The sequence below is a fragment of the Gymnoscopelus braueri genome, assembly GCF_963280865.1.
Source record: "Gymnoscopelus braueri genome assembly, chromosome: 13".
Lineage (NCBI taxonomy): Eukaryota > Metazoa > Chordata > Actinopteri > Myctophiformes > Myctophidae > Gymnoscopelus > Gymnoscopelus braueri.
The window spans coordinates 19,634,620-19,657,237 of record NC_137615.1 but is presented as its reverse complement, the minus strand read 5'-3'; the positions used below and the strand labels follow the sequence as shown (position 1 = coordinate 19,657,237).

General features: G+C 40.1%; 1 protein-coding gene across 1 annotated transcript; it reads right to left on the bottom strand.

Annotated features, from left to right (window-relative positions):
* Nucleotides 1-15,303: 15,303 nt before the first annotated feature.
* ubfd1 (ubiquitin family domain containing 1) lies at nucleotides 15,304-20,983 on the bottom strand. Its single transcript, XM_080446919.1, has 7 exons — nucleotides 20,911-20,983; nucleotides 18,477-18,746; nucleotides 18,180-18,388; nucleotides 18,027-18,092; nucleotides 17,733-17,838; nucleotides 17,555-17,637; nucleotides 15,304-15,859 (listed from the first exon to the last, which is right to left on the bottom strand). The coding sequence occupies exons 1-7, from the start codon at nucleotides 20,924-20,926 to the stop codon at nucleotides 15,749-15,751; spliced, it is 861 nt and encodes a 286-aa protein (XP_080303045.1). The 5' UTR covers nucleotides 20,927-20,983; the 3' UTR covers nucleotides 15,304-15,748.
* Between the last annotated feature and the right edge of the window lie 1,635 nt (nucleotides 20,984-22,618).

The following is a 22,618-nucleotide window of genomic DNA, read 5'->3' as shown; positions in this document are numbered from 1 at the left end:
AGTTAGCGAATTTCATTGTGGTCTTTGGTTTTGGACAAATAAAACATTACAATAGAGCAGAGAAATAGGCCAAACATAACTTTGGTGCAAACTTGGTTGCTTTTCGTGGTTGTAAGTAGAAAGTTAGGCGCTATCAACATTTTCTTTTGTAACAATCCAAAGAATGTAGGCTAAACAGGAGTTTGTTTCCAGTGACGTTTCGGTCAATGCGATAAATAAAAGGAGAGAAGGTGGGGAGCCAGTAGCCTGGTAAACCCTCCCTCCGGAAATCTCATTTCTATTTGATTCCTGGAGTGAGTCTGGCCTGATCCGCCTTTCTGCAATATTGGCTGTGCTGGAGTTGGGCGGGAGTAATACCGTTGACTGACAACCCCTTCAGCCAATGATAATTTTTCCCCTTCAGCCAATCAGCAGTTCACCAGTCTTAATGTGACGCAACGGTACTTTTGAGACAGCCATACCCAAAATGGGTTGCCTTAATCGGATACAATGGTGTCACTGCCCGCCCCTACCGGTTCTCTAAATTTTTATTTTTAAATAGGCTTTGTCATGATTAATTGACCACATATATGAAGTTAAACAACTAAATTCTATCCAAACGATATCTTATAAGTAAATTCCGTGCCTCAAAATAGAAGTTAGAGAGCTTTTTGAAGTAAAAAAATAGCGGAGAATTGGCCGCACAAGAAAAAGATGGCTGCCGTTCGTGTTTTGGGCTCACTCGAACTCGCCACCTGATTGGCCAACGTAAGCTGTCAATCACAGAACAATGAGCGACGACGCTGATAGGCTCGGCCGTTTGGCATACACAGCCAATATTGCAGAAAGGCGGATCAGGCCAGACTCACTCCTGAAATCAAATGGAAATGAGATTTCCGGAGGGAGGGTTTACCAGACTAGGGAGCCAGCTGCGTGGCATGAGAAGAAAGATATTTAACAAAATAGTGATCTGAATAATCTGATCATGCTTTCTTAATGACCTTGACACTGTTAGCTACTATTATGTTGATGGCATTTTATCTGTCATCTCTGTTAGAGTTGTACGTCTTGTAGTCCATCCTTGTTTTGTGCTTCAGTTCCATATATGAGGAGGACGCTCAGGTTTACTGGTTTATTGTAGCTGTGAATGAAATTGCTGTCGGGCAGAAACCTCTTATCTCCATATTTTAACATGCTTTTTTCCGTAAATTAATGCCCTACTTGATGTGTGTGTGTGTGTGTGTGTGTGTGTGTGTGTGTGTGTGTGTGTGTGTGTGTGTGTGTGTGTGTGTGTGTGTGTGTGTGTGTGTGTGTGTGTGTGTGTGTTAAGCTGGCTCCAGACCAATCCAAATCGGCCCGACTTTGGGCCGATTTGGCTTCGGGAAGCGTCGGCCAGTCGGTTAGGGGTCCGTCGGCCAGTCGGTTAGGGGTCCGTCGGGACCTTTTCGGCCGACCCAGAGCCGACCGAACATGTTCAGCTTTTTAGCCGACTGGCAGAGCAGTGGCAGTGACAACAAAGGGCTGTCGGTGTTGCCAGATTATGTGAGAGAAACAAGCGACCATGTCTATGAAAACCTACATTCACTGTTTCTCGTTGTTGCTCCCAGAGAGAGAGAGAGAGATTGATTGATTTGACCTAGTTTTGCGCAGTTTTGGTGCGCAACACAACCCTCGTTTAAGTGAATTGCTTTCACCTGCTGCTGCTGTGTGGAGCGCAGTGGTGGAAAAAGTACTCAAATGTTTTACTTAAGTAAAAGTATCAATACTGCAATGTAGAAGTACTCCGTTACAAGTAAAAGTCCCGAATTAAAAATGTACTTGAGTGAAAGTACAAAAGTATTGGTATCAAAATGTACTTAAAGTACCAAAAGTAAAAGTACTCAAATGTTTGAAAATAGCAGATCTACAAGCTCACAACGCGTCGCTTGTAGATCGGCTATTTTCAAATAGCCTAGGTATAAAATAGAGCTAAAGTGGTTACTGTATGTTTTATAATGTAATAATTTATATCTGCAAAGTAACTAATAACTAAAGTTTTCAAATAATTGTAGTGGAGTAAAAGTAGAATATTTTCCTCAGAGATGTATGGAGTAGAAGTAAAAGTACTGAAAATTAGAAATACTCCAGTAAAGTAAAAAATCCTCAAAAGTGTACTTAAGTACAGTACTTGAGTAAATGTACTTAGTTACTTTACACCACTGGCGGAGTGTGCGCTACAGGGCATATCTCCAAGCCAGGGTGACCTACCCAGGCTCATGAAATTCATATGCAGGCATAGTAGCCAATTAGAATGAAATCCGCAAAAACGGACTCATATACTGATACAGAACCATATATTGGCTATTATATTATGGCTGTCGGGTGGAAATCTTGTATGTTCCTTTTTTATTATTATTTAAAAACAATTTAAAATCGTGAAAATAGCCAATCTACAAGCTGTAATTATTAATAATTAAGAAATACTATATTTTAAAGAGTGAAAAATCAACTAAAGTCATTATTAGTGCAAGTTCATTCACATTTCATTTGAATGAAAATAACTTGTGGGTAAAATACATTCTGTGAATCTAATGTGATTAATGTGACCCCTACTTCAGTCAGTGAAGTCCAGGGCTGAATGTGACATATTGAGACCTATATAACTAAATATTGGTCATTTGCCAACACATTATTTTGTGAAATAAATGGGTTATATTTCACAGATAGTTATACTATTCTTATAATATATTAAAATACAATGATCCTTAACCTTCAAGTTAAATGCATTATTTCCGTGGACTTAAAAATCATTTTTGGACTTAAAAATCATTATTATTTTTTTGGATGGCCTTCCTGCCCTGGCAGGAAGACCGGGCAGGGCCTTTGTGCCCTCCAAAAAATTACAACACCAAAGGCCAAGTGGCCTTGCCCCTAAAATGACGAAATTCCAGGCTTGAATGCAATAGATGTACTCTGAGTCTGTTACAAGTAAAAGTCCGGAATTCAACATTTACTTGAGTAAAAGTACTAAAGTATTGGTATAAAAATGTACTTAAAGTACCAAAAGTAAAAGTACAAAAATGTTTGAAAATAGCAGATCTACAAGCTCAGAACGCGTGCATCGCAACACGTTGTGAGCTTGTAGATCTGCTATTTTCAAATAGCTTATAGGTATAAAATAGGGCTAAAGTGGTTAATGTATGTTTCATAATGATTTATATCTGCAAAGTAACTAGTAACTAAACATTTCAAATAATTGTTGTGGAGTACAAGTATAGACAATTGGAAATACTCCAGTAAAGTAAAAGTACCTCAAAATTGTACTTAAGTACAGTACTTGAGTAAATGTACTAGTTACTTTACACCACTGCACGTCAGTGAAGAAAAAACGCTGGGAACATCCCTAAGTGGCTTTGCAGGGAAACAAGCCCAAAGTCGCTTATAATAAGCAGACCTGGCAACGCTGGCAGGCTAAAAGTCAAATTAGCACATGAATGGCCAGTCGGCTGACAGACTTAAATGGCAACTTTTGCCAACCGAATACCAGTCTGTTGCAGTCTGGAGTAGTCTGCAATAGTCTGGACGAGTCTGTTTGGTGCGGAGTTGCCTTTACTCACAGCCTGCCTCAGAGTAGCCAACAGTCCTCCAGGTAGCAGCAGATCTCAGGTCTTGAATCATGGATGCTGAGTTGTAGGAATGCATGTGGCACTGAGCCATGCTGTGACTGAACAGATGGCCTTCACTGGGCATCTGTACACACACACACACACACACACACACACACACACACACACACACACACACACACACACACACACACACACACACACACACACACACACACACACACACACACACACACACACACACACAATCTCAATCTCAATCTTAATCTTAATCTCAAAAGAAGTGAATGAGGTTTTGGCCCGACTTTACGCTTGACTTTATTACCTTAGTAAACATTTTCATAAACACTTTATGTTTTCAATCGCTAGTATAAAGTATTTTTTAAATCATCATGACATGTGTTTAGTAAATTATGGTTCCATTCATTTTAAAATGAATCGCTGCGGTTAGAGCCAATAGCAGTCGTTTCCGGTTTAATTTCAGGACCGTAAGTTCAAAGATGGCGGATTTGAATTTGCCGAAAAAGTGGCTTCAAAACAGTCTGTAGAAACCAATGGGGCTGGCTTTGTCCATTCTTTTTACGGTCTATGGAGTGCGCACAGTTTTGCTGCAATCGGGCCAACGGTGCCAGAGATTAGCTGTTCACAGACGGACAGAATCAGAATCATCTTTTATTGTCACTTCACAGTTTTACAGAGGTAACGAGTGGGTGAAATTAGTTTTCGTGCATAGTTACATTACATTACATTACAGTCATTTAGCAGACGCTTTTATCCAAAGCGACTTACAATAAGTGCATTCAACATAGGTAGGGAACGAAACTACTAATCACCAGAAGTCTTAAGTGCATTTCCTGCAAAAACAAGCAACCAAGAGCATACCTAGCGCTAGGGTAAAAGTGCAATATATCAGCTACCTACAGATGAGACAAAATAGCAAAATAAAATGAGCACGAGCTAAAACAAATAAGTGTATCGACTAAACAAGATCCAATAAAACAATACAACAACAATAAAAAGTTAACAACAAGTAGGCCAGGCAAAGAGGAAGGGTAGTGTTTCCTGAAGAGGTGGGTTTTCAGCCTGCGGCGAAAGATGGGCAGTGACTCTGCTGTCCTGACATCAGTGGGAAGTTCATTCCACCTCTGTGGGGCCAGAACAGAAAAAAGTCGTGACCGTGTCGATCGACCAGAAGGACCCTTGAGTGACGAGGCAATCAGTCGCCCCGAGGTGGCAGACCGAAGTGGTCGGGCAGGGGTGTAAGCATCGACCATAGCCCGGAGGTAAGAAGGAGCTGTTCCTTTCACTTCCCTATAGGCTAGCACCAGGGTTTTAAACTCGCATCGTTATTTCCATAGAAAAATAAAAGAAGGAAGAATAATAGAGGCCGGGGGGGGGGGGGGGGTCAAGGGGGAAAGGAGATCAAAGTTATCTACATATTTACACATGGTACCTGAGATAAGGTATAAAGGTGCGTGAGCATAGCAGCAGACGTGTACTGTGCATGATATACTTATGGACATTAATTAAGGTGCTAAAAAAAGAAAACATGTACATGTACACACACGGGCGGACGGACGGACGGACGGACGGACGGACGGAAGGACGGACGGACGGACGGACGGACGGACGGACGGACGGACGGACGGACGGACGGACGGACGGACGGACGGACGGACGGACGGACGGACGGACGGACGGACGGACGGACGGGAAGGACGGAACGGACGGACAGACGGACAGGGTGCAAAACATCAGATCCGCTTTAGCCTGATTATCAGACTGAAGCTGCGTGGAGCTTCATTCTGAAATTGGCTGCACTGTAGTCAATTACTTGGGGGAGGGGATTAGCATTTCCCTAAACCAATCACAAGAGATCCAAGGATCCGCCTACATGTGACCTCGCAGGCTAGTGTCACACAAAGACTGATTGGCTTGTCGTTAGACCCACCCCCACCTCCGACTCTGATTTGACAGGTATTTCTTCCACCGTGAAAAGCCATAGGCTGACATTATGACACCAGACCAAGAGGAGCCCCACTCAGAGAGTGGGCGGGGTCTATGGTCTGGAACCAGGCTAGATCCGCTTACCTCTGTTGCACAGGAATACTCCAGGCCAGTGGGGGGCAATGCAACATCATCTCCTTCTCCTCCTCCTCTGGTGCTAATGTGACCTTCTGTGAACCATATTTAAAAAGCAAACAAACAAACCTTGAAGAGCCTGTAAACAGGAACTGCCCTGTTTTGAGTGTGTCACGTATGTGTCACGTCACTTATGTGACTCGTGGTGAGCTTGTATATCTGCTACTTACTGCATGCAACACCAGCACGCAACCAAGTATGAATGAGGCTTTAGCAGTAGCACACCTAGTGACTGCACCTTTCAACAGACCAGACTAAGATAAACATCTACACGTATGTAAGCATTCAAAACAAAGTGTTATTATTTTAAATTAGTGTTTTAGAGATATTTGTCAGGGCCTCGGGACACCCAGCTTGAGACCAAGCTAAACCTGGCCAAATCGGGACGTCTGTTCACTGTCAGTGTTGCCATATTTATTTTGCGGGAGAAATAAGCAACCAAGCCCAAAAGAAGCGACTATAATAGGCCACATGTGTGAGCACTTTAAACCTAGATCTACAAGCTCACAACGTGTTTGATTGATTGAATACTTTATTAACAGTTTGCAAAAAAAGGCCCAGTGGCACAGATTTATACAAATGAATACTAAAAGGATAACCCAATAAGCCCAGGGGCCAGGGCTTGTTTCCATTGAGGTCCTGTGTATTCAATTCATCGAGACAATAGGAACACTGTTGTTCACTGTACCTGTGAACATGTCCTGGTCAGTCTCTCTGGTCTCCATCTTCACAGTCTGGAGTTTCCTCTCAACCTCGTCCTCTGCATCTGATGACTGATAAGAAGACACCCACATTATTTTTCGTCTCTGTCAGCGGTGCAGTAACAAAGTGCATTTACTTTAGTCCTGTACTGATTGAAGTACATTTTTGTGAGTAACGGTATCTGTACTTTACCTGAGTATCTGTATTTTTTGTATACGTACAATGACTTTCACTATATTTAAACATAGGTAGAAATGGTTATAATAGCCGTCACTTTACCTTACCTTTACCCTGAACCAATGCACTTTGTTTTTAAAAACAATAATGTACAGAGCCATTCCATACTGGAATGTGCTCCCCCCCACTTTTGAATTGAAATACATTTGGTTTAAATAAGATCCATAAGGGTCCATTTGGTTTCATTTTACACTCTCAATAGTTAAAGCTCTATAAGGGTCCATTTGGTTTCATTTTACACTTTCAAGAGTTAAATATCTATAAGGGTCCATTTGGTTTCATTTTACACTCTCAAGAGTTAAAGATCTATTAGGGTCCATTTGGTTACCAACTCTTCCATCATTTAGCTGGGGACCACCTGGAACCTCCTCAAGGACCACGGTTGGTCCCCGGACCATTGTTTGAGAACCACTGGTTTAGACTAATGGGAGATCCCATATAAACAAACACTATTTTAAAGACAAATAGTGTGCTTTTGTCAACATTTTAATACAGCAATGCATTGACTTAAAGAGACATGAATACTTAAGTACTTTTTTATAACAACTTTTAAGTACACATTTGACGCATCACTTTTTCAACTTGTAATATTTGAGGAGTATCTATACTTTGACTCTACAGGTTGAGTACTTTGTCCACCACTGTGCTGTCCATTGGTGTAAAGTAACTAAGTACATGTACTCAAGTACTGTACTTATATACAATTTTGAGATATTTGTAACTTTCTTCAGTGTTTACAATTTTCAATACTTTTACTTCTACCCCACTACATCTCAGGAGGAAAATATTGTTATTTTACTCCACTACAATGATATGAAAACTTTAGTTACTAGTTACTTTGTAGATTTTGATTATTGGTACAAAACACACTAACCACTTCAGCCCTATAAATACAGCCATTAGAAAATTGCAGATCTACAAGCTCACAATGCACATCGTGAGCTTGTAGATCGGCTATGTTCAAAAGAGTCTTCCATCACTGTGCTCTGTACAGTTTCGAGGGCCGAAAACAGCTGATTTAATAAGCCGGACCCCAGTTTGAGAACCACTGCTATATAAACAAAGAACCTCTGTCATACAACGAGCTGTTCAACCACTGTACTGTTCTTTATAATAAATAATTAGGATAATATGTGGGGGGAAAAGGGTATTACCTCTGCCATTATTTGTTGCTCTGAAATCATCGCAGTCACAGAAACGCTTGCGTCCCTTCAAAGTGGAATAGCAGAATGACACTAGGCCCTGGATGGGCAGACAACGGTGCATTATGACCTAATCTCGTGGGAATGCGTGGGAGGTTGGTTGTCCACCTTACATGGGCGTTGCTGATGCCAGTGTCCTTCCATTTTTCATTTCTTTCCTCCCCTGACCAAACCCACACAAGATACATTGTTACATTAATAGTTTCCATGGCAATTGATGTCACATGGGCAGACCACAGCTAAAACATGGACCTCATTTCTACGGAGGCCTCTATCTACGGGTCAGAGACAAGGTCAGAGGGAGAACGATGAGTCTGAAGTCTGTCACCAGGAACTGATGGCATTGTGACGAGCAAACCTTGGCTGTGTGAGCCAAGCCAAGGCGAAGCTGTAGGAGGGGAAATAGACACACCACCTACTGTACGTAGACGCACAGCGGAGCTAGCAACACTGCAGAGATCAACACCCCGATGCTGGAGAGGAGGGTGTGAGGGCAGAGATCCAGCTAGTCCACACTCAAACCATTAATGGGCCATTAGATTTGACTAGTCTGTAGGCTATGGTTGAAACACACACAAACAAACACACACGCACGCACGCACGTGCGCAAGCACACACACATACACACACAGACACAAATATTGGACCTACACAATCACAATCAGTCGCACTCACAAGCTCACAGGTTGTAAGCTTGTGTGTGTGTGTGTGTGTGTGTGTGTGTGTGTGTGTGTGTGTGTGTGTGTGTGTGTGTGTGTGTGTGTGTGCGTGCGTGCGTGCGTGCGTGCGTGCGTGCGTGCGTACGTGCGTGCGTGCGTGCGTGCGTGCGTGCGTGCGTGCGTGCGTGCGTGCGTGCGTGCGTGCGTGCGTGCGTGCGTGCATGCGCACGCTCATGCGCACACTCACCAGTGTGCAACTATGAAGTATAAACCAGGCATAACACCAACCCTATAATGACTCAAACTAACCTCTCAGTTTACCCACAATGACGATCTGCTATTTTCAAAAAATCTTGAAAGAATGAGAAAAGATTGGAATATTTTTGAAACATTGTAACAACACAATTGTATGGGGGGTTCCTCCTGGCTGGGCCGTGCAGAGACCACTGGAATGGCAGGTGCTCAAAGATCATAAATGGACAGAAGCGCACATCAGAAATGTAATACAGAATGGAAAATAACTTGGCCCATGTCATGCCTGCTATTACCCTGGGCTATCTCCTGCCTCCTGCATCTCTACCACAAACAGCCTAACATGAGGGCAAACTAAAGGCAGGAGCCAGTTTACTTAATTATCACATTGATTAGAAAAAGGGGAAAACAATTATCCTGACTCTGTACAAACCAAGCAAAACAAAAGCTCATGAAATGAACATATCTCAGTTTTGTAGCTAATCTGCACAAAGTGTAAGGTAACTCCGCACCAAACAGACTCGTCCAGACTATTGCAGACTACTCCAGACTGCAACAGACTGGTATTCGGTTGGCAAAAGTTGGCATTTAAGTCTGTCAGCCGACTGGCCATTCATGTGCTAATTTGACTTTTGGCCTGCCAGCGTTGCCAGGTCTGCTTATTATAAGCGACTTTGGGCTTGTTTCCCTGCAAAGCCACTTAGGGATGTTACCAGCGTTTTTTCTTCACTGACGTGCAGTGGTGTAAGTAACTAGTACATTTACTCAAGTACTGTACTTAAGTACAATTTTGAGGTACTTTTACTTTACTGGAGTATTTCCAATTGTCTATACTTGTACTCCACAACAATTATTTGAAATGTTTAGTTACTAGTTACTTTGCAGATATAAATCATTATGAAACATACATTAACCACTTTAGCCCTACCTATAAGCTATTTGAAAATAGCAGATCTACAAGCTCACAACGTGTTGCGATGCACGCGTTCTGAGCTTGTAGATCTGCTATTTTCAAACATTTTTGTAGTTTTACTTTTGGTACTTTAAGTACATTTTTATACCAATACTTTAGTACTTTTACTCAAGTAAATGTTGAATTCTGGACTTTTACTTGTAACAGACTCAGAGTACATCTATTGCATTCAAGCCTGGAATTTCGTCATTTTAGGGGCAAGGCCACTTGGCCTTTGGTGTTGTAATGTTTTGGAGGGCACAAAGGCCCTGCCCGGTCTTCCTGCCAGGGCAGGAAGGCCATCCAAAAAAATAATGATTTTTAAGTTCAAAAATGATTTTTAAGTCCACGGAAATAATGCATTTAACTTGAAGGTTAAGGATCATTGTATTTTAATATATTATAAGAATAGTATAACTATCTGTGAAATATAACCCATTTATTTCACAAAATAATGTGTTGGCAAATGACCAATATTTAGTTATATAGGTCTCAATATGTCACATTCAGCCCTGGACTTCACTGACTGAAGTAGGGGTCACATTAATCACATTAGATTCACAGAATGTATTTTACCCACAAGTTATTTTCATTCAAATGAAATGTGAATGAACTTGCACTAATAATGACTTTAGTTGATTTTTCACTCTTTAAAATATAGTATTTCTTAATTATTAATAATTACAGCTTGTAGATTGGCTATTTTCACGATTTTAAATTGTTTTTAAATAATAATAAAAAAGGAACATACAAGATTTCCACCCGACAGCCATAATATATAGCCAATATATGGTTCTGTATCAGTATATGAGTCCGTTTTTGCAGATTTCATTCTAATTGGCTACTATGCCTGCATATGAATTTCATGAGCCTGGGTAGGTCACCCTGGCTTGGCGGAGATATGCCCTGTAGCGCACACTCCGCCAGTGGTGTAAAGTAACTAAGTACATTTACTCAAGTACTGTACTTAAGTACACTTTTGAGGATTTTTTACTTTACTGGAGTATTTCTAATTTTCAGTACTTTTACTTCTACTCCATACATCTCTGAGGAAAATATTCTACTTTTACTCCACTACAATTATTTGAAAACTTTAGTTATTAGTTACTTTGCAGATATAAATTATTACATTATAAAACATACAGTAACCACTTTAGCTCTATTTTATACCTAGGCTATTTGAAAATAGCCGATCTACAAGCGACGCGTTGTGAGCTTGTAGATCTGCTATTTTCAAACATTTGAGTACTTTTACTTTTGGTACTTTAAGTACATTTTGATACCAATACTTTTGTACTTTTACTCAAGTACATTTTTAATTCGGGACTTTTACTTGTAACGGAGTACTTCTACATTGCAGTATTGATACTTTTACTTAAGTAAAACATTTGAGTACTTTTTCCACCACTGCGCTCCACACAGCAGCAGCAGGTGAAAGCAATTCACTTAAACGAGGGTTGTGTTGCGCACCAAAACTGCACAAAAGTAGGTCAAATCAATCAATCTCTCTCTCTCTCTGGGAGCAACAACGAGAAACAGTGAATGTAGGTTTTCATAGACATGGTCGCTTGTTTCTCTCACATAATCTGGCAACACCGACAGCCCTTTGTTGTCACTGCCACTGCTCTGCCAGTCGGCTAAAAAGCTGAACATGTTCGGTCGGCTCTGGGTCGGCCGAAAAGGTCCCGACGGACCCCCCGACGGACCCCTAACCGACTGGACGACGCTTCCCGACGCCAAGTCGGGCCAAAATCGGGCCGACTAGGATTGGTCTGGAGTTAGCTTAAAAGCAACAATGTATTCATGGGATAGTGAACATACCATGCTTGCTGTTGTTTGCAATGCAGCTGCAAGATTAAGGAGGTGGGAGGGCACTTGACATCACTGAATAGGTGAAAATTTAAACTGACTGATGGCAGCCAGCTCATTTTAACACATCGGGTGCCAAACACGGTAAAAAACGTTATCAGTCTTTTTGTTTTTTTTGTTTTTTTCCACAAGGGAGGGGGGGGGGGGGGCTAGCGCCGCTCTGGAATCACCCACGGTGACTCTGAGAAGGAAGGGATAGATGCATCACCGTGCCAAAAAACATGGCTCCCTGTCCGCTCCCGTTATCTCCTTGATGAAAACCTCTGCAGCTCCGAAACTTTTTACATTGGGGAAAACGAGTCATTTTCGATGGCCGATCACTCCGTAATGGCGACTCGCGTGAGAGATGTTATTGTTCCAGGTGTTAGCCAGGACCATCGATCGTCGTGCACGCATCTATTGTTTACGTGTGGGTGCTCGCCGTGGAGTCCACAGCTATAAACAGCACAGCGTTACAAACGGTGCGATCTCTGGCACTCAAAGTAATCTATTTTAACAAAATGCTGGCACCCGATGTGTTAATATCATTATAATATGTACATATTAATTTGGGGGTCCTGGACAAGAAAAAGTTTGAGAATCACTTATTCAGAGTACAGATCTGGATCAGTATGCTAATAGAAGTTATGTTGCTATAACATGTATGCCTATCATCTGTTATTGCACTTTCCCTGTGACTATCGACATCGTTGCTCTTTCATGTTAAGATGTAGCCTAATTAAGGGGCCAAGGGCAAGGCCAAGGCCGTACTCTACACTTTATTCTTCTTCTACTTTTGGCTCCGCCCTCTAGGCTGCTGCATTCACTAGAATGGGGAATCTCACTTCCAGATGAAACAGTGCGACTTGTAGTAGTTTATAATGGCATTATGGTTATATATCACATTTCACAAGACATAGTACTTGTAGATAATAGAGATCAATTGGCTGAAAATGCTCTAATAAGTCTTAACTTTATATTCACAACGAAAATGTAGTGCTTGAAATGATACGTGAGCTGGTAAATCTCTGACAACTATAATAACCAGCTCAGTCTAGCTAGCAGTATACAGGACAAGGCCTGTATACTGCAACACAGCCATTACCATCATGTGCAACAGATTGTCAATGGGTGATATAAAACATGGAGTATAAATGAAGTAGTCGTACCATAGAGCAGGGTTTCTCAAACTTGGCACCCTAGGGTGCCGTGATGCAAGTCCAGGGGTGCCGCAGGATACTTTGAGAACATTTGGAATTTATCAATATCACTTCAGTTTAACCACTGAGACCCTCTATACTTATTACAATGTACTTGGTGCATTAATTTTCAATCTACACCAAAAATCTCTTCGCCAAAAATAGCCGATCTACAAGCTCACAACGTGTCGCAACGCGACACGTTGTGAGCTTGTAGATCGGCTATTTTTGGCGAACGTTCCCCCCAGAATAGGGATACTGGGGTTCAAGTGGTTAAACGTCAAGTTATTTTCAATCTGTCCTAATGGAAACAGAATGATATTCTCTCAGGTTTTCCTCGTGACATGCTGTATTTTAGGGGAAAATGTTTGCATATTTACGTACCTTAATAAGACATAAATGTAAGGTGCTGCAAAGTAACAATGTAATTCATGGGTGCCGTGGTTGAAAACGTTATTTAGAGGGGTGCCCTGAGCCAAAAATGTTTGAGAACCACTGCCATAGAGCCAGGTTGTACTTGGTTGGTATTGATGTTGGTAACATCTGTTATCTGGCTTTGACAGTAAAGCCGACAGGAACCCGGGGAAGGTAATCTCCACTGCAGCTTCAGTCCAGTCCAGTCCAGTCCAGTTTTGTCCTGTCACAGTTTGTATTCCACCAATTCCACTAATATGGTGTTCATGTGTGTTGCAGTTTGTTATGGTAAAAAGAAGAACTCAATTGATTTACTAAAGTAAAAGTATCAATACTGCAATGTAAAAATATTCTGTTACAAGTAAAAGTCCGGAATTCAACATTTACTTGAGTGAAAGTACAAAAGTATTGGCATCAAAATGTACTTGAAGTATCAAAAGTAAAAGTACTCATTATGCAGAATGTCCCATTTCAAGTTTTCAAATGTATACAAATCTTTTGAAAATAGCAGATCTACAAGCTCACAATGCATTGTGAGCTTGTAGATCGGCTATTTTCAAATGGCATGGGTATACAGAGCTGAAGTGGTTAATGAAGGTTTTGTAATAATAATCAAAATCTACAAAGTAACTAGTAACTTAAGGTTTTCAAATAAATGTTGTGGAGTAAAAGTAAAAGTATTGGACATTGGAAATACTTTGTACTTCAGTACAAATACAAAATTGTACGTAAGTAAATGGACTTAGTTACTTTCCACCACTGAAAGAAACACACACAGCACACTGCTAAGTGGCAGTATGGATCCCCAGCCAGATGTACGACGTGCGAACAGTATGTTTGTATTACTTGCATTTTAGGCCTACGGTCAGGGGCGGACTGGCCATTTTGCATACCGGTGGGCCGCTGGGCCACCTCCCCCCCCCCCCCCCCCCAAAAAAAGATGTTTTTTTTTTTTTATATTTTTGCTCCTGTGTTATGATTATTCCGGTCATTTCAGGGTCGCGTGGCATTAGTTACGTTAATGTTTGGGCTGGGATGCTTTACAGCAGTGGCATAATTTACATAGGGTTAAAACAGTGAAACGCCCCCCCCCCCCCACCCCCCCGTTGACAAAACGGTGCGGGGGGCGGTGGGCTGTTCGGACCAAAATGCCAGGGCTGAATTGTGGTCCCAGTCCGGCCCTGTGTACTACATAGGAGAGACATAAACAAACTACTATTACAGAGGGAATGCCATTGGCTTTACAGTTTGAACTGACTTTCTTCTAGCGGCCTGAATGAGAATTTTGACATCAGGGCTTTTAATCCATGGATCATTTTACTATGATCTAAAAATCCACTATTTCTAAAATAATTTCAATTGAAAAACATCCGCAACTTATCATAATTATCGTCGCTGTCGGATGAAATCCTCATACATAGCCCAAACTGCCATGCAGTATGTCCAAAACTGTTACTTTTTAGGATTCAAATTCACAAATAGCAGATCTACAAGCTCAAAATGCATTACAAGCTTGTAGATCTGCGATCTTGTGACACTGTAGTATGACATTAATTTACGGAAACAAACATAAAAAGTGTGTGCCTGATAAACTGATTTTTAGCTAGTTGTGTTCATTTGTTGTATGTCTATTATTTGCATAATGACGCACCAATGTGTGACCACCTTTACCCAAGTGATTATGTTTCTCACGTTAATGTTTCGATGTAACATGTTATGCATTCTGTGCAACTGAATTTTGTACGTTCAATTTAGAAAATCTTTATCTTTCATCTTTATGACACAACCAATTATAATTTGACAATGGCATGTATAAACACTAAACAGACATGTTCGTGTAATCACCTTTACCCGCATGAAGACCAGATTTGGTCGCATCTCTATGGACTCCATCCTGGATACATTTCTGGACCTCTTTGCCAAACTGCCATTACAGACGGTATGTAGGCAATTGGAATCATGGATGAATTTGGTTTGATCCATCAGGAACCGATCTTGTATATTATTAAATCAAATCAGCCAAATTCTTTTGAGAAAAGATCTATATGCTCCAAAATCAATACACCATTCCGAGTTAAACCAACCCTCAAGGAAGAAATTATTAATCAAAATGATTTAATTAATATTGGGGTGGTACAAACATGGAATGAAAAGGAAGAAAGGGGGTAAGCAAATTATTATTTGGGGTTTTAATGGGTGTGGGTCATTAATGAGGCAAAAATCATGAAACAAAAAATGTCCTACTGCATAATTTCCTTAAATAAGTTTTATTTCTTTAAGAATAACTGAGGAAACATGTTAGCAATTTCTGTACAATTGTTTCATTGTTTTCTCTTGTATTTGCTGAAAACCTTGAATGATAAACTGGGTTGAGAAATACGATGTGGCCACATAGTGCACTTTAAACCCAAAAGAATATTGATTAGTCCACAGGCATCCTTCAGTTTGCTTCTCTAATAAGCAAGAAGTTCCTTAAGCCTCCTTTATTTCTCCAGTTTCATTTGTCATTGGCTCCTCTTCTCAATCCCAGTTCTTCATTGTCAAAAATAGAGGCACATTAGAAATACTGCCATTTTCCAAGGACTGTGTCTTTGATTGCATCGACAAACTGTGTAGGAACCCAGTAGACCCAATACTGGGAGGCTTCTGTTGGACCCAGCTGAAAAGCCTGCAAAAAAAGAAAAACAGGAAAGCATATCAAATAGTAATAAATTAATTTAATTATATGCAAGGCTAGTTCAACCACACTCAGGATATTCTGTAGCCGGCCGACTTCCCTCTTATTTGTGATCTTATCTATTCTGTTCTGGTGACTTAACTCCAACCCTTTACACGCTGAGGAAGGCTCCACGCCAAAGCGCGTCCGTGTATGCCTGTGACTTTAATAAAAAAGTACCAGAAGGACTTCGGAGTGCAGGCTATTCTTTTCATACTGTTCTGGCGACTCACCTATGACATGCCCAAAATAGGGACTCCAGATTGAAAGTGGTCAATAATATATATATTTATTGAGGGTATAAAAAGGGAACAATTACCGACACCATTGGAAAAACTAATCAGAAAATAGGACCAGATAAGTGCATTCCAGAGTCCAACCTTTTGTCTGTTATAAAAAAGTAAAATATATGAAATGCCTGCATATGACTGTCTGACTGCAAACATTTCTGTGTGTGAGTTTGTCAGAAAAGCAAGGAAATGGGATACTGGACTTGTACATTGCTGGCTGTTTGCAATCACTGCATGAGGGAGTGATTGTGGTGCATGTGTTTTAACAATGGGGAGTCAGTCAGTAACAGACACTGACGATTATATGGCTTCTCCCCCAAAGACAGGAAAAAATAATTGAGTTACAGTATTTTATGTAAGACCAGTGGCTGACCATCCCTCCAAATAACACAGCCAATTATGTCTTGTATCACTCTGTTTAGCTCAGCTGTAACTGATTGTAGTCTCTGAGGTTCATTACTGCATGGGATTGTAAAGAACAATGAACTGTGCAGGGAATCGATGCTTGCTCTCTTGCAAAAAAAAAAGTGCACCAGATGATAAACAAGTATGACAAGATTTTGAAAACCTCACACTGTAGCAGAGACGGCGACCAGGGACTCAATTTAAGCAAGATAACACAGAGTATACAAATCCTAACAAAAAGGTACTTTTCTTGACTTAGTTAATAGTCAATACAACTATACATTTCTTGTGCACTTTGATTTGTGCGCTGAATTTGAATACCCACAACATTTCCAGGTCCCCAGTACTATTTCATGGCTATACCCAAAGCCTAGTATTATCTTAAATTTATATGCAAATAATTAGTTAGATTAGCTGAGTCATGAAGCAACAGCAAAACTATTGAGGCTTGTATCATATCTCTCCAGAATGACTCAATATACTATATCATGAAATCACGACAGAAGGCCATGACACTTCATATACTAGACTCAATATCTGACATAATTCTATTTGGTGGTCAAAGGTCAAGAAGGCCAATTATTGATTATCATACACATTACACCACATTGATAAACACCCTATATCTGAAGAAGCCTTTCAGGCAAAACATGTATCCATGTGATTCCTCACAGTGCTTTTGCACTTTCCTATTCGTTATATTTTTCCCCTGAACACCTTTGACTTTATTTTCCACGCTATGGTTTGTTTAACACGTTGTTGTACACAACGTCTGAACTTCTTACTGTAGGATTTGAAATCTGGGTTCAAGCGAGGTGAGGAGCCACACAGCTCAAAAATGCTTGACCTTGTTTACTGAATGATTGGCCAATTTTTTATATTCTCTCTTGGGTGTTGCTGTATTTCTCAAATTATCATTTACACATAGTAAACTGTAAGAAAAGTTACCAACCATCATGTGATAGCCGTCGTGGTCTTCAATGGGTTCAGTCACTACGTTTTTTATGGAGGCCATCGGCACCTTCTCCGTTCTCTCTGTGGAGAAGAAAACGGATTGATGACTACCACGTTTACATCAGTATCTTTGTTCTGCGATAAGGTTAAGAAAATGAGGCTGACCATCATCTCACCCTTAGTTCCAATCCACAACTGATCTTGTTCCAGTTTGAATGTGAGTCTAACTTTTCCACCGGATTTGTTAAACATTCCGGATAAAGGCACTGCTGGTAAGCGTTCCTGTTTAACAAATGAGAGAGCTCTTGCTAGTCATTAGAGGACAGACAAAAGGGTTATTCATAGCGTCTACTACATTAAATTTGACAGACTGTAAATCTACTTGTGGTATCAGATCTCAGAGATCTGTGTTACAATGACAACATTATAAGACTTAAAAACATACAATTATGGGGAAAATATGCTCTCACCTTTGTTCCTTTAACTGCTGCCATTATGTCTTCTGGTTTACCTTTGTCCAACACCTTCCTGTGTTGCTGAAATAAAAATGCAAGTTCAACACAATTACTCCAAAAATCCAGTAACTATTTTATGGTTTATCACAAGACAACACTAAACCTTACTTTTTGTTTGCATAAAGGCTCTTTTTTGTCTTCTTCAGCTTTCACCTCCTGCTGCATGACTTCTTTGGGTGTATTCACAGCTAATACATCGTTTATTGTAGATCCTACCACCATTATTTTTGCACCATTGGTAATTTTAATTTCACGTAGTGTCTTCTCTTCGTGAAGTAATCCCTTGTACATCACTTTCTGCATTGATGGTGGAAGACCTAACGGGAAAAACAGGTGGCAATGGGTATTTTTTCTAAAAGAAATTATACTATTTTAATTTGAACATAGTGTTATAGCCGCTCATACCGGTGAGTGAATGGATCTTCTCTTTCAGTTGGGCTCCTGTGCTATCGATGGGAATTTTGAGATCATATTTAATCTTGTTCCAAATGATCTTCAGATCCACCATCTCCTGATCATCTGTGTCATCTCCATTGCTAATACTAGAGTCCTGAGTTGTGGCGTTTTCCCCATCTGTTTGAGATACAGTTTCAGGGTCCCCTTTGTCAGCATTTTCCTGTAGTGGTTCATCTTCATTTGGCTTTTCCTCAGCATCCATTATAACTTCTTCACTTCCTGAAACAGCACAGAAACTTTTATCATTATAACTGCCAACCACACCCTAATGGTGCACCAGATAGAATGTGATACGCTGCCATTATGTCGCCTGCCTGTGACTCTTTATCTACAATACTACACAGAGCACACATTTATATTATGTTACTAATCGTATGGTATTCTTTTGTGTTACGTAAAACCACTCAACTGTACTTCACAGGGAATAATGATAATCTAAGTTCTAACCTGAAAAATGTTATGACATTTTAGTTGAGGTACTCATTACTGTGTTGTGGGATTTACCAGTCTATTAAGCTGGTAATGAATAGGCCCTTTTAAATTCAAAAAATTGCTAAACAAATAGTCTGGTCCCAAAACGAACTCATGTGTAAAAAGACTTCAATTGTTTGAACTGGAACAATTCTACAGGACCGAGAGACTGTCAAACAGAATGTAATAATGGGTTCTGTTGATTTCACTTCAAGGCTGGTGGCAATGCCTGACAACTCATGGCAGCTTGGCCATGAGTTGAGGACATGACCCTAAAAGCAGTCGAACGCTGCAAAACGGATTGTGACACTGATAGTTGCTTAGACTCCTAACATATAGCATTAGGAGGAGGACACAGACAGTATTATAATTCTCAGGTCTAGTCATGGGACCAGTCTGTGCACTATTTTAAGTCACAGCCATTTCCCAGACTCTAAACAAAGTAATTGATCTACATTTTGAATATGTACATATTTGAATTGGGATTCAGTTAAGATAAAAAACTTGATTGCAGAATGTAGATTATTAAAATTATAAAGATATCCTTGCTATTCGTGTACCAGACTCAATTTAGAATGAATTTCCTCCAGTCTGTGGTCTGGACCGGATGGTTTAGATGACAGCCTCATATATTGGGCGCAATGCCTAGCAAATTAATATTCTTGAATGGTCTTGTGTGTGGCACACTTATGATCACTGCCGCACAGTTGCATTAAACATGCCAATGCCACCAATTTCCAAACACGATTGTGGGATAATTTAACTGATCTCCCAAAAGGTGACAAGTGCAAATGTGCAATAGTTGGATTTGATTAATGCTACAAGCAGGTCAGGTGGTTGTCAATAGGCAGCATAAGCTATATTTATCTATAGCAGTCCACTCAAGTGAATATCTAGTCCACCAACAACCAGTTACTTGCCAAAATGTAATGTATAGCGTACTTTCCTTTGGGCAAGGTCTGTTCAAGAACCAAATCCAAGTAACATACTTATGTATGTCAGTTAAGGTTATAGTTAACATAACATTGACGTTTACTTGTGCTGCCTATAAGTAATATTGGATGTGGCTTTCTTGTGTAAATGACGCTACATTACAAGGAACCGCTGACATAATGATGAAAAATCGAAAGCGCAAGTATAACGGCAAGTAACAATGACTTTGGAAACTGCCACATCACAACTAACATGCGACTGGATGGATAATTAAGCAGTGGTTCTAAATCAGTGGTCCGGGGACCACCGGTGGTCCTGAGGGGGGTTCCAGGTGGTCCCCAGCTAAATGATGGAAGAGTTAAGCAAATGGACCCTTTATAAATCTTTAACTCTTGATTGTACAATGAAACGAAATGGATCCATTTGGTTAAATTTTACGCTCTCAAGAGTTAAATTATTGTTAAACATCCGCATTACTTAATTAAATAAATGTTATTTTGATCAACGTTTGCCTGTCATCTCTCCTATTGGTACCACTTCAATGCATCATGGAATTGTGGACAAAATCGTATCCAACGACAACAAAATATTCTAGGTCTTGGGTCTGAGAGTCTAAATCTCATCAAATGGTGGTCCGTGGCTCAAATGCCGAATAAACAATTGACCTGGATAAGAAAAGGGTTGAAAACCACAGAGTTACAGGACGGCCTGACAAGCCAAAGAAATAGTTGTTTTGTTCTTTTATCTTAATGTTCTGCTAACCTAGCCATGTTGCTAACGTTGCCCCCGTATAGCAGATAGCAGCACGGGAGAATGTGTTCAGAGTGTAGAATTATTACGGGCATTAAACCCACACACAATTATTGGACAAAATATATCACCGTGTCTATTTTCGTCATTGTCATTTAACGAAAAATGTGTGTCACGCAATGTTACGATAGTTAAGGAGGAAATAAAACTATTTTCTCAATATACCCACCATCCTGGGTCGCCATGATGATTGTGTACAATCTGTTGTAGGCTGCAGCTCAGTGTTGCCACATTTTGTGAGAGAAATAAGCAGCCAGCTCTAGGAAAACAAGCCCAAAAGGAGCAACTTTAGGTCACATGAGCGCTAAGCGCTATAAACCTAAATTTGGAAAATAGCCGATCTACAAGCCCACAACGCGTCATGGTGCAACGCGTTGTGAGCTTGTAGCCATGCTTGTAGCTATTTAAAAAAAAACTCTTGCAATAAAATGTGGAATATTTGGAACGTTTTTGAAACGTTCTAACAACACAAAACATTTTCATGAAAATATTTGAGAACCACTGGTTTAAATAATCATTTAAAGAAATTGGAAGCAAGCCTAAATAAGCAAGTACACTTTAGAAACAATCCCAAAAGACTGCAACTCGCAAACTACCAATTTTTACAAGCAACTACAGAAAAAGAAGCCCAAAGTAGCTTATAATAAGCCGACCGGGCAACACTGCTGCAGCTCAGTCTCGCGTTGGGTTTCATTTCCCTTCCATTATCTCCAATGGCATCTGGTTCTGTCCACGCGAGATTAGGCTGCAGGCAGCCAAGGAGTACATTGAAAAAGGAGAGGTCACACATAACAGGTTATAGGAGGCACTGGCAAACTGAAGACGGAAGGAAGTTTGATGGAATGCAGAGAGCTGGACATTGACAAGCATATGAATAAACTATAAATACAAATACATAAATAATAAGTATTGAATAAGTATTGAATATATTATATATATATAATTTATATATATATATAATATATTTCCATATATATATATATATATATATATATATATATATATATATATATATATATATGTGTGTGTGTGTGTGTGTGTGTGTGTGTGTGTGTGTGTGTGTGTGTGTGTGTGTGTGTGTGTGTGTATTCTATTACTAGAATGTATTACTCTATAATGTGCACATACACACTATGACTATATATCTATATAATTTATTTGAGGTATGTATCTAAACAGCCGATGCCCCAGTCAGAAACGTCTTCTGTCTCCAGTTTGCCTCTCAGTTAGGCGTCAGTGATGCTATGGACCGATGCTATTTAACGCAACGAATCTGACCTCTCCTTCAATATTCTCCTTGACTGGGAGCAGGCAGCAGCACGAGCATTCATGCTCGTGCTGCTGTTCCATGGAAGCTTGCGCTCATGTGCAGCTCAACTAACTGCACATATATATATATGCTATCTATCACATAGATATATACTGGGTGGATTATTATTATTTTTTACAAAAGTATCAATACTGCAATAATGTAGAAATAAAACAAATACTTGCGTAAAAGTACAAAAGTATTGGAATAAAAATGTAGTTTTTAAATGTAGGCTATAACATTTATTGTGATGTAAAAATATTTTGAAAATAGCCGATCTATTAGCTCACAATGCATCGCATCGCGACGCATTGTGAGCTTGTAGATAGGGCTGAAGACAAGTGGTAATAAGTAACTAGTAAGTAGTAACTAAAGACTAAAGTTTTCAAATAATTGTAGTGGAATAAAAGTACAATATTTGCCTCAGAGAGTAAAGTAAAGTACCTCAAAATTGTACTTAAGTACAGTACTTGAGTACATGTACTTAGTTACTTAGTCACTGGATATATGTTTGTTTGAGCTATCTGTACTTTGCTGGAGTATTTGTATTTTTTGGATAGTTGTGACT